General features: G+C 35.4%; 2 protein-coding genes across 2 annotated transcripts; both read right to left on the bottom strand.

Annotated features, from left to right (window-relative positions):
- Positions 387-4832, bottom strand: LOC105168758 (dnaJ homolog subfamily B member 4-like). Its single transcript, XM_011088904.2, has 2 exons — positions 4000-4832; positions 387-968 (listed from the first exon to the last, which is right to left on the bottom strand). The coding sequence occupies exons 1-2, from the start codon at positions 4566-4568 to the stop codon at positions 515-517; spliced, it is 1023 nt and encodes a 340-aa protein (XP_011087206.1). The 5' UTR covers positions 4569-4832; the 3' UTR covers positions 387-514.
- LOC105168756 (calcium-dependent protein kinase 10) lies at positions 6283-11089 on the bottom strand. The gene is made up of 7 exons (XM_011088902.2): positions 10441-11089; positions 9771-9914; positions 9524-9676; positions 8536-8651; positions 8059-8226; positions 7277-7507; positions 6283-6932 (listed from the first exon to the last, which is right to left on the bottom strand). The coding sequence occupies exons 1-7, from the start codon at positions 11087-11089 to the stop codon at positions 6759-6761; spliced, it is 1635 nt and encodes a 544-aa protein (XP_011087204.1). The 3' UTR covers positions 6283-6758.

Genomic DNA, 12276 nt, shown 5'->3' with positions numbered 1-12276 from the left:
GTGTGTGTGCGTGTATCTTTCTCTATCTTGTGCTTGTGCCTATTGTGTGTTTAATATGCTTGTTTTTTTCCTGTGTGTGTCTGGATCTCTCTCTCTCTGTGCATGTATGTGCCTATAGCGTGTTTATATATATGCTTGTCTGTGCGCTTTGACAATTGTCTGTGTTCATGTTTGTGTATCTAGGTGTATGTGTGTGCACGAGGAAAAATAGAAAGATAAAAACATCCCCACGATTATTTTATTTTTAATCAACCTTTTTCTATTTTGATTGTTAAATAGAACATAAATAAATCCTTTTGTTCTTTACGATCATTATTTTTACTATGCATTTATGCAAAATATGAAGGTCATTTACATAATTTGACTATGTTTTTGAGGAAATGTTAGTATAATTATCCATTCTTATATTCACATAGATAATTATCCATTCTTATATTCACATAGATTTCACATGCATGTTATATATTTACACCCTGGCCGCCAGTCTACTTACTATATAGAAATATCATGACAACTAATGTTCATTGAGAGTTCCTCCCAGAATTCTCCTCAATTCATGCTTTTGTGCTTCAGTGAGCCTTTTCGGGTACCTAACATCAATTTGAATTCTCAGAGTTCCCTTCTTCCTAGGATCTTTTGAATATGGCATTCCTTCATTTGGGACAAGAACTTCATGTCCTGGTTTCATAATCTCCGTAATCGGTACTGTAACATTCCTGCCATCTAACGCACTCAGCTCAAGAATCTTTCCGGTGAGGGATTCAAGAAGTGTTACCTCCTGCTTCGCAATCAAGTCATTGCTATCCCTCGTGAAAACTGGATGAGGTTTTTCGTCCACCACAAAAATGAGATCTGCTGGGACAATACCAGGTTCTTCATTGCCCTTCTCAGGGAAAGTTACTTTTGTGCCCTTCTTCCAACCTGGTTTTATGTCTATGGTTAATATCTCCTCCATCAGCCATGGCTTGCTGCAAGAACAAGCAAATCAATGCAAAACAGCAGTCTGATCAAACATTCATAAACAAGCATCCAGTGGCGTGACAATAAACTGAGAGAGAGAGGAACCAGGCAAAGTTTAAAATTCTTGGTCATTCCTTTGGTACATTCAGCGGAAATTGAATTGTGTGTAAAAAGTTGCATATTCAATTACAGATATAAATTTTTAGCATGGTGAAATGTTGACTGTTAAAATCAAAACGTGGCAAGTCAAGTGTCTAAATGATATTTCTTACAGTTGTACAAGAACATGATATCACCAACATCACCAGTGTCTAAATGATATTTCTTACAGTTGTACAAGAACATGATATCACCAACATCACCAGTCGAAAACCCCCTAATTGTTAGAAGAACATTATCGATTACAAGTTTCAAAAGCCATTCTCAACTAAGCTAACAGAATCTGAATAAAGTGGATGGGATTCACTGATGAGGGGTATGCAAAAATCATGCATTTCAATAATTTGCCAACATTGAAAAAAAACTCATGTACTTCAGTAGAGCTATCTTTTTATAGCTAAATAAAAATAAAAATACTAATAACAACTATCAGTGTACGAAGCAAAAAATTAGATATAACAAATCTATATGACCACTATGCACTAAAAAGAAATACTAAACATATCAAAAAGAATTTGCATGGATCTCAAATCTCAATCAACATATTTCATCTTTATTTTTTTAGCTGATCTTTATTTTTCATATTTGATTATCAGATTTAAATATGGTGTTTTTATTATGTTGTTATTTTTTACTATCTCTATTCAATATTTATGAGAAACTCACTATGTAGTAACTTATATTAAAACGCAAATTCGAAATGTGTTGCATGTTTCCAATAATATATTCAACTTGCATTCTAATTCCCAAAACTTTGTAATCTAGATTTTAAAATCTTAAATTTGAATTAAATTTTGCTAATAAAACTTTTAATATCTCGACTAGATGTGATGAATACCCCAAATGATGAGTATATATTTATACGTCCTATAAAAACAAAGTTATTGCTCTAAATTGATTCTTGAGTGAATTTGACTATTAATGAAAATAATAGAAAACATCATAATCAAATATCTTAATAACTAGATGCAAAAATATTAAGTCAAGTTTTTAAAATAAAGACAAAATATGTTGATTGAGATCCACACATATTTTGTATGGCATATTTAGTTTTTCTTTTCATTTTAGTACCTTAGAGATAGATGGATTTAGTATATTTCAACTTTTTGTTTTGCTTCTGGATGATTAATAGTTGTTTTATTATCATTCTCGTTGTTTTAGTAATAATAGTAAATTATTGGAATACATGAAATTTTTTAATTGACATCTTGTTAAGGTGCATAAGTTTTTTCCATTTTTACCCCTCATTAGTGGAACATTACATCCACTTTATTAAGACACCATTAGAATTAACGGCCAACTCCAAGGACCATACGGGGACATACTTGAAAGATGAGGGACTATATATGTTGCATTTAAGAGATGAGGAACTAAAGTTAAACGAGAAATAAAGATGAGGGATTAATGAAAAGATTTGACAATTACATATTGCCATAAATTATCTTTCCTGGGGAACTTGATAGCTAAGACAGTACATTACACCAAAGGTGCGCTCAAGAGGCAAACCTAACAGAACTGGAGAATCACATCCGATAGGGTGCTTTTTCTATAAACGTGCAAATGTTTCACATTTAACTCCAAAATAACATATGACATACTGTTTAGAACAGTTTTGAAGTGAATTGCCAGATTCCATGAAGATACAGCTCGAGATTACCAACTTATTTAGCATCTAGTATTTGGTTTCCATTAAAAGGAAATGTCTCAGCAGGTTTGGCCAGTTCTACAGTACAAAACACATCAGAATTTTAACCAAGCAAATCTACACATCTGAATCTTGAATTCTTTACTTGACTACAAGAGTTTACAGTTAATATAATAATATTAACATACAATTCAAACAATCTTTGCTTTCCGTAATGCAACATAGAACACATCCGACATTTAAAAGCAGTTCGTGGAGGAACTAAGGCTCGTATATATGATGCAGTGTGCAGATCCAAATGAGTAAACAATATTTCAACTTCTACTAAAACCACACTTCAGACAAAAATCTCTCAAATGAACTAGAGTTTTTTGTAGCCAGATTGAAGACTAATGAATAAGTATGTCTTATTTAAACTAAATACCAGTGCACTTAGATATTTAGTGAGTGTGGAACTCTGTCATAAAAACCATAGCATTGGGGATCTAATGTAAACTGAAAATGGCGTCTAATTGGTTCATCATTGTACTAGCAGGACCCCAGCTCCAACAATTTCACATTGATTATTAAGGTTCTACTTTCCGCCAGTCAACATTAAGCATTAAACTATACAAATTGCCTACAATAATTATCTCCAGCTCTAAATGGATGCACACGACAAAAGCGCCACAATATGTGCTCATAAGCCAGCTTAAATTGTTTTCAACTCAAAACATGGAGCATTCCTCCCTGATAAAGTTATAAAAGTTATTGCATTCCACCAACAGGCTAAAAGAATTGTGACTACATAGAAAGAGTACCTAGGCAAGATATAATGACACCTCAAGCCTCATTAAAAAACTAAAAGAAGAAAGAAATAAGTGAAAAACTGTATATTTGACGAACGTAACTCTAAATGAGAACATACTGTTCCATTGATCACTCAGCAGATTGTAAACCACATTGACCAACAATGCACAAAGATAAGGCGGAAAAAAGAAAGAAACGATCTTTGCACTTCAGAAAACAAAACCAGTTCATAATCCATACCAAATTCAAAGAACACAATGATCAGAATACAGTCAGACAATTATCAAGCACATTTTACCAAGATTCGATAAAGCATTTCGAAAGCTGACCTGTAAGTTTCCAGAAATAGAACAGTAATCAAGGCAACAATCAATCCCAAAAGTGTGCTTTTTGGAAGAAGAGAGAGAGAGAGAGAGAGAGAGAGAGGGCAGTAGAAAATCACATACCCGTGAGAATCAAGAACATTCCTAGAAATCTTAATCTTTCGGGTTGCACCATTATACAACTCCTCCAAGCTGCAAATCAGCACATTCTCCACCGGCGGCGCCTTCCTCAGTCCCCCACCGCCATTCATCGTCGTGTTTCTGAAATACCCATCTCTCCTACCGCCGCCACCATTACTACTACTACCACCGGTATTTCCACTCCCATTCTCCCCAAAGATTTCCGCAAAAATATCCTCCGCATTCCTCGGATTGAACCGGAAATTAGGGTTCGGATGCTTCTGATTGTTATAGTAAAAACCCTGGTGGCGGGTCCGAGGGCCACGCGGAGGAGGTGGGAACTGAGCCGATTTGAGACCCTCCTCCCCATAGAGGTCGTAGATCTGGCGCTTCTGCGGGTCGCTTAAAACATCATAGGCTTCTGAAATCTGCTTGAATTTGGCCTCAGCTTCTTGCTTGTTGGCATTCTTATCGGGATGCCAAATGATCGCCAATCGGCGGTAGGCTTTCTTCAAGTCCTCGTCGGTGGCGCTGCGGTTCACCTTGAGGATGTTGTAATAGTCGACTCCCATTTCTGGGGTCCTAATGAGCTTCTCTGTTTTGCTGCTTCTTTGCAAGGTTTTTGCTTTGTCTTGTGCCTAATCGTGGGTTTGTATGCGTACAAGTAAGCTTCTGAGTGGCGGCAGCGGGAAGAAAGGGGGTGCAGTGAGAGTGTAGGTGGCGAGAGAATGAAGAATGGTTTGTGTTTGTGGGGTTGCAGTGTGAGTAGCTAGAGAGAGATTTTCAGTTAATTCCGAGGATGTGAGAAGCGGGGTATGCAGGTAGGATTTAGTGGGCCATTTCAGCTACTTCATATATACATACGTCTCTCCGAAAATTTTAATTTGAACTGTATTTTGTTCAATTAGAATTAATTATACAATAAATACAATATAATTTACTGTATAATTATTTAATTACATAACAAGTATATATTTAACGTATAATTAATTTAATTTGATCCGGCCTAATTTTAATAAGAAATTTCTATCTTTATCTATAATGTATTGTGCGTATATAATTAGATAAATACAACACATATTTTCATATTATTAAAAATGGAAACATGAGTGAAGGCGAAGAATAAATATGATAGTATATTAATGATTAAAATATGATGTGAATTAGTTAAAATATATAAATAATTATATTGATCCAAAAATTTAAGGGTATAATTGATATTTTAAATTTAATATTACAGTATCATAAATCATCAGTTGTGGGTGAAAATTGACTTTCGTTTTTATATTGATATAGACATAATTGAAGAGGGGTGAATTATTAATTTATTAACATGGCCAACATAACTATATTTTGGTGACTTTTTTTCTTTTTTTAGTTTTTCGCATTCATTTTTCTTCCTCTAACATTATATTATTATCTTCTTTTATCAATTTTTTTTTATAAATTTAATATGTGTATTGAAACTATTTTTATATACTTTAGTGAATAATAAAAGTTTCATAAAATATTTTATTTTATATAATTTTAAAAAATTACACACGCGGAATATTTATATATAATTAAAGGTAAGTGAGTTTAATATTATGATGTTACACAACCACTCGTACATTTTTTTCTCTTCAACATCATGTAATTATATAATCTCAATTTATCAATATTTTTTTTATAAATTTCATTTGTAAGGTAGTGATAGATAGAGGAGATTCATAGTAAAGATGGTTAAGAGTATTAGATGTTGGTTGTTGTGACAAAATTTGTTGTCCTGTTGATACCTTTATAACAAAAGTTTATGGAGAGGTTCTGGCTCTGGCTCTGGAATATAGGTTTGGAGTGGGGTTGAAGGGGAAAACTACTTGGGCACAATAGCACTGCTGGGTCTTGTTTTTTGTTTAGTGAGAGACACTTTTAAATATCATGATATGTCAAATTAGTGAATAGTAGCTTGCAATTAAAAATATTATTTTAAGTATTTATAGTGGGATATGAAATTTAATGGTGTTGTAGGGTGTGGAGAAGTTACAAATTTACCCTCAATAATCATTTAGTATTACTAATATAACCATCAATAGCCAAATATGAAAAATTGAAATTTCACATATAATTTTTTATGATCTACACCGTAATTTGCAGTAAAAAGATGCAGTGATAGTAAGTAGCAAAAGCTTCATTTCATGTTGATCTCTTCTGCATCTCCAATTGACAAATCAAAAATCAAGTTCAACTGTGCCTGTGCGTGTGATGATCAGCAACTTTAGTCACAATCAAACAAATGAACCCACAGACTTGATTTCACCAATTTCAAACTTTCAATATCTAAAGTTGATTCAAAAGTCCACAGAGTGACTTCAACATTTGAATAAATGAATCGTTCCAGAATTCCATTGTGCCTACTGCCCACCAGTTCCGGGATAAGAAATGCGCAAACAAAGAACACAAGATTGAGCTATACAACACAAACATCAAACACTTATCTGTCCTATCATATATATCTAATTCCTACAAATCCTATCAACAAAAACCTAGCAATTCACATCATTCCAGAATTCCCTTTTCCTCAGTTGACCAAAGACAACCAGTTCCCACTGCTGTAACCTGTGCATGAATACTGCAAAACGAGGAACGCTTTCTTGAAGCATCCTAGGCTCCAAGAAAAACCAGATGTGGCTTCCAGCAGAGACAAAGTTGCTCCAGCTGATTAGCACAAGACTAGGAAAAAGAAGCAGTGGAAATGGAGAATATAAAATCGACCATGAAAACATTTAAACTATAACAGTTTGACCCGTAAGTCCATCCTGAAGCTGGAGAGAGCCATCTTTCATCAGATTAAGGCTCAAGCTCTTGAACCTCTCTCTGGAGTACTGTCGGGATGCCTTTCTCCAGTCCGTTCCAGCTTTCATCATTGCCACAAATTCATCATAACTAATTTGCCCGTCCTGAAAGAAACCCAGTTACAGAATTAAGTGACAGAATGAAGAACTAATTAACAGCAAACGCTACAAGGTTGTTTTTGTTCACGGTATTAGGAAATAAAACAAATAATTGGTTTTATGCAAGGCACAAAAGATTAAATAAGTTAATCAACATGGATGGTATCAGTTTATCATATGATTGCAGTGATTTTAAGTAGTCAGTTACTGTCCTGGAAATGCAAATAAGACTTTGGGTTTATGCAAAAAAAAAAGGCTAGAAGAAGCACTCTGGTAAATAGCACTGTGATATTATGATTGACTATAGGAAAGAATTATTAGAAAGAAAGACAGGAAGGATTTAGGCGAACCTTGTCAGTGTCAACTTCTCGCATAATGTTGTTGAGTACATCAGGATCGGTTTCGCCTGATTCATCTATTAAAGCTTCTCGTAGTTCATCGAGTTCAATGTACCCACTCCCATCTTTGTCGAAGAACATAAATGCTCTTCGGAAATGCTCATCATTCTCCATCCTCTGTAAGTGGATAGTAACTGCAACAAACTCACCGTAGTCCAGAACCCCATTTCCATCTACATCAGCCTATTAGACATTGAGGCAATTTTTATATCAGTACAACTTGCAGATGAAACCGAGGTTATAAGGCTACATATAAAGATATCACCTAATAAGCATTCAGTAGTCTCCTCTAGATAGTCAAATGCAACTAAATGTATGAAGGTTGAGCAATTTTTCAGCTTTATACAGACCAGATATGTTCAATTTCAGAATAAGCTGATATAACTTGGACGGTTTCAGTGCTACGATCTTCATCAGTTAAAAGAATTTAAACCAGTCAACCGTTGCAATTTCAAAGGCTCCAGGTACAAGTACAGATTAGCAGTTCTTGTGAACAAAATCGAACTAAAGGTGGAATTAATTCACTCATATTCTTCATCTGCAACTACACTTATCATTCCAATTATAAAAAAAAATGTCCAAGCAAATTAACACAAGGCAGAATCTGAAAATGACATGTACTAATCTGGGAAAACCTCAATCGCAGGAACTGAAGAGGAAAAAAGACAGAATGTTGCAAAAGCATCAAGCACAGGATGACTTCGATTTTTTGAGTGAGAAGAATTAACATTTACCACATCCATCAGCAACTTTATCTCAGGCTCTGCCAGTTGGGAACCCACTTTCCTTAGACCAGCTTTAAGTTCCTCAAATGTTACCTTCCCGTCATTGTCAGTATCCATTAATGAAAACATATCTCTAATAACTTCTACCTCTTCAACAGATAAATGCTCCGCAATCACCTACATAGTTATTCGAAGATAAATAATCATTAAGATAGAGACTAAAATCAATGGACAACTAAAGATATTGGCAGTTGCCATCAACTGTAAATGCACAAAGCAAACTCAGCCACCATTGCCCTAAAAGTTTCAGAAGATTGCCCACTCTTATGCATCAATTACTAAGCAACCTCGAATACCAGTTCTCCTTTTGCTTTGAGCAATAGAAAACCATTTTTCATAAAATCATACCACACTGAAGGAAAGATTTTGTGTTTGTAATAACAAGCAAAGAGTTAGAAAAATAACTCGATCAATGCAGATGCTTACCCGTAATGCTTTCTTCTTGAATCTGTTCATGCCAGAAAACTGCTTAAGCCTTGCTTTCACAATATCTCCCAATGGGACATTTGGAGCCCTTTTGGCATTTTGTATCCATGGGTGATCTGAACAAACAAGAAACAAGACGAGCATGGTTATAGCTGTTGTCAAAACCAAAGTGACACAAAACTACTTATATCCACAAGATGCTGTAGCATGAAGATTTACAAAATATCTAGCAGACCCAATGTTTGAATTCTGTTACTCCTCACAAGAACCAATCATACATGCAATATTTTGTTCTTAGATTGCAAGATTACCTAAGTGGTTAATTCTTTCATGGTTTCCACATCCTAGAATATTTTGAACCCCTAGTGGATGTACATATTGGATTCTCAGATAATTTCTTAAAACCAGGTTATCAGCATATGAAAGTTGGTGCAAATAGGAAATGCTCATTTACTTTTTGCAATTAGAAATTGGGTCAGGTTCCGAAGGAGTCATGATTTCAACTAGCATCCATTTTTGAGTTAAATTGTGGTTCCAGTATTGAAGTGGAAATACATTCCTTATTGGGTATATCAATTCCTGTCCTAATTGTAATATTAATTAATGTATTCTCCTACAGTCACTCTCTCTATGCCTTTTTTCTGTATATTCTTTCTTGTAGCACTATCCAAACTTCATGGAGTGAGGTGTGCTTGTGATGGGATAACTCTGGTAGTGATTCACCACTGCGAGAAAAACGCTTGATCTCTTTGGAGTTCGATGAAGAATACATGAAAGAACTTATATGATTGATTTCCGGACAGAAAGCCAAAAATGGGTTCCAGCCCACTTCAAAACTTGCAGATCTCTGGAAGGATGTGATGTGTCTTTCTTTTCCTCTGCCCACCATCATTGTAATCAAAGTATTCACATGCAGCATGGACAGCCAGCACACTCACTTTATCCACACTTTATAGATATGTAGCAGGAAAATATTAAACAAACTTACCAAGCACCTGCTGGGCTGTCAAACGCTTTTTGGGGTCTGGCTCCAACATCTGCCTAACAAGGCTTTTTGCACTTTCAGAAACCTGTGGCCATGGTTCCCTCTTAAAGTCGATCACTCCTCTTAAAATTGCAAGTGCAACACCTTGTTCAGTTTCTGCATAATCGTTGCAATGAAATAAACTGAATCCTCACATAAAATGTATCTGTATGAGCTAAGATTGAAAATGAAAGGAGCATGGAAAAGATACCAGCCCAAAATGGAGGAACGCCACACAACAAAATATAAAGAATGACGCCAGCACTCCAAATATCAACTTCGGGTCCATAATTTCGCTTCAGAACCTCTGGTGCCATATAGTATGGACTTCCAACAATCTCAGTGAACCTTTCCCCTGATTAAACAGAATCTCTTATTAATTAATCAGCAGACCACAAACCCAAAAAATGAAAAAGAAATATAAGTTCATAATCTCAGCAGGCAGTCCTCGTATTCCATAAATGAACAAATATGAGAATAGTTCAAACGAATGAAAAATATATATGGGAAATCGGAACTTAAGTGTAAACAAGCAAGCCAAACTATGACATAAAAATATGAAGAAATGAAGACGTTAACTTCTAGGCATGAAACAAAGACAAAGCTGAAAGAAATCTAAATATTAGAAACAGAAAGAAATTTCAAAATCGTTTTACTGAATCAAAAACGAGCAGAAAATGAAAATAATAATAATAATAAGAGAAAAAATAAAAACTAAAAACTTCTTTGAACAGCCAGCAAGAAAGCGAAAATCCAACCAGGCCCAGACAAGAACTCTAGAGACCTGTAACTTCCAAAGAAGAATCAAAGATAGAAAGGATGAAAACATTTTCAAAACTGAACCCAATTCTCATGGTCAACTAGAATCCAATAACACCTACCGGGCTTGAAAAACACAGACAACCCAAAATCAATGGCCTTGAGCGCCGAATGTTCCTTCTTATTAGCAAAAAGAAAATTCTCGGGCTTCAAATCCCTATGCATAACCCCGTGCTGATGACACATCCTCACCACCTCCGCAACCGTCTTCGCCACCCCCGCTGCTGCCCTCTCGCTGTAGTGCCCACGCGCCACTATCCTATCAAAAAGCTCCCCACCCTCACACAACTCCATCACCAAATGCACCGCCTCGTTGTCCTCATAGGTGGCGCGTAGCTTCACGATGTTCGGGTGCTCCGGCAGGCTCGACATGATCGCCACCTCACGGCGGACGTCCTCGATATCCACCACGGTGCGGAGCTTCTTCTTGGAGATTGACTTGCACGCTAGGGCCTCACGCGTCTCGCGGTCTGTGCAGAGGTAGGTGACTCCAAACTCACCCCGGCCGAGCTCGCGGCCGAGCACATACTTGTCGGAGATTCTGGTTCGAGGGGCGAAATCTTTGAGCACACGGACCGGGGCGGGGGACTGGGCGTAAGGGTTGGGGTAGCGTTCGCGGGTCTTTTTGCGGGGTTTTGGGGTTGTGGGTTTAGGAGCTTGAGGCTCCGGTTCCGAAGCCGAAGGTCTTATACAGGCGTTACAGTTTCCCATACCGAAGAAGATAGAAGCTCAAGGAGGAGGGAGGTGGTGATTGTGGCTGGCCCGACGTGGTTGGTGGTGACGGAGGAGGAGAGTATGGTACTATGAGCAGGCGGGGGGAAGAAAACGCGGGGTCAGATAAGAGTAAACTTTTGGTATTTGAAAACAGACGTTTTTAATATTTTATTATTCTTAAATTAATGGAAAAATCATTTGTCTAAATAGCTTTATCATTTCTAGTATTAATTAATTATTTATTCTTAGTCTAGCTTTTGGAATATTCATTTAATAATATCATTAAATTCTAATTTTTGGAATAATAATTTTTTATTATACTTGGGAAAAGTTTTATTTTTTTTAAATTTTTATAAAATGATTTTTTATCTGTCAATTGTTCTTAGAAACCATAGAAAATTTTTGGAATAGTTATATATATCTTTTGACTTTTTATTTAAATATATATATTTAGAGGGCGTTTGGAAACAAATATTGAGAATTATTTGACGTAATTTATATAAAATAAGTCTACAAACTTCAAAAATGCAATATCAATTATTAAAAATCTATAAGTTATTCAAAATAATAACTTTTTTTTTATTTTTATTCATATTAATTATAAAATATTTTTAGTAACATCTTATAAGTTTCATAAATATTTAAAATATATTTTTTTTAATAATATGTAAGATGAGTTTATATTTTTTTAAATAAATTCAGTCAAACACTCACTTAATAGAGGTTGAAAATGAAATTCTTTTTTTTTAAGGAAAGGATGAAAATGACTTTGGAGAGCTGAGTAATTCCCAAACACATAAAATGAATCTTAATTAAAAATTAATCTAGTTTGATTAGGGGTGAAATTGTCTTTTTGGGGTGGTGAGAGTGAGAGTAGAGAAGAACAAATTTGAGTTGGTGGGCATTAATGGTATTTTGGGTTATGGTGGGTGGGGGGGGGGGGGGGGGGGGGGGGGGGTATTTTGATAGATGCCCATAGCCAAGTTATTGTCTATGTGGGGTTTGGTTGTTAACATGTGCCAGACTGACTTTCTTTTCTTTTTGGCACAACATTTTGCCCAACATGCACTAATAGGTAGACTTATTGAATTTTGCTTCTCATTCATTGTCATTTGTCTCAATATTTTTGGTATTATTTTTTTAAATGAATTCATTATAATTATATAATTAATTTTAATTATTAA

The sequence above is a fragment of the Sesamum indicum genome, linkage group LG8 (assembly GCF_000512975.1).
Source record: "Sesamum indicum cultivar Zhongzhi No. 13 linkage group LG8, S_indicum_v1.0, whole genome shotgun sequence".
In the NCBI taxonomy this organism is placed as follows: domain Eukaryota; kingdom Viridiplantae; phylum Streptophyta; class Magnoliopsida; order Lamiales; family Pedaliaceae; genus Sesamum; species Sesamum indicum.
This window is presented reverse-complemented; position numbering and strand designations above follow the sequence as displayed.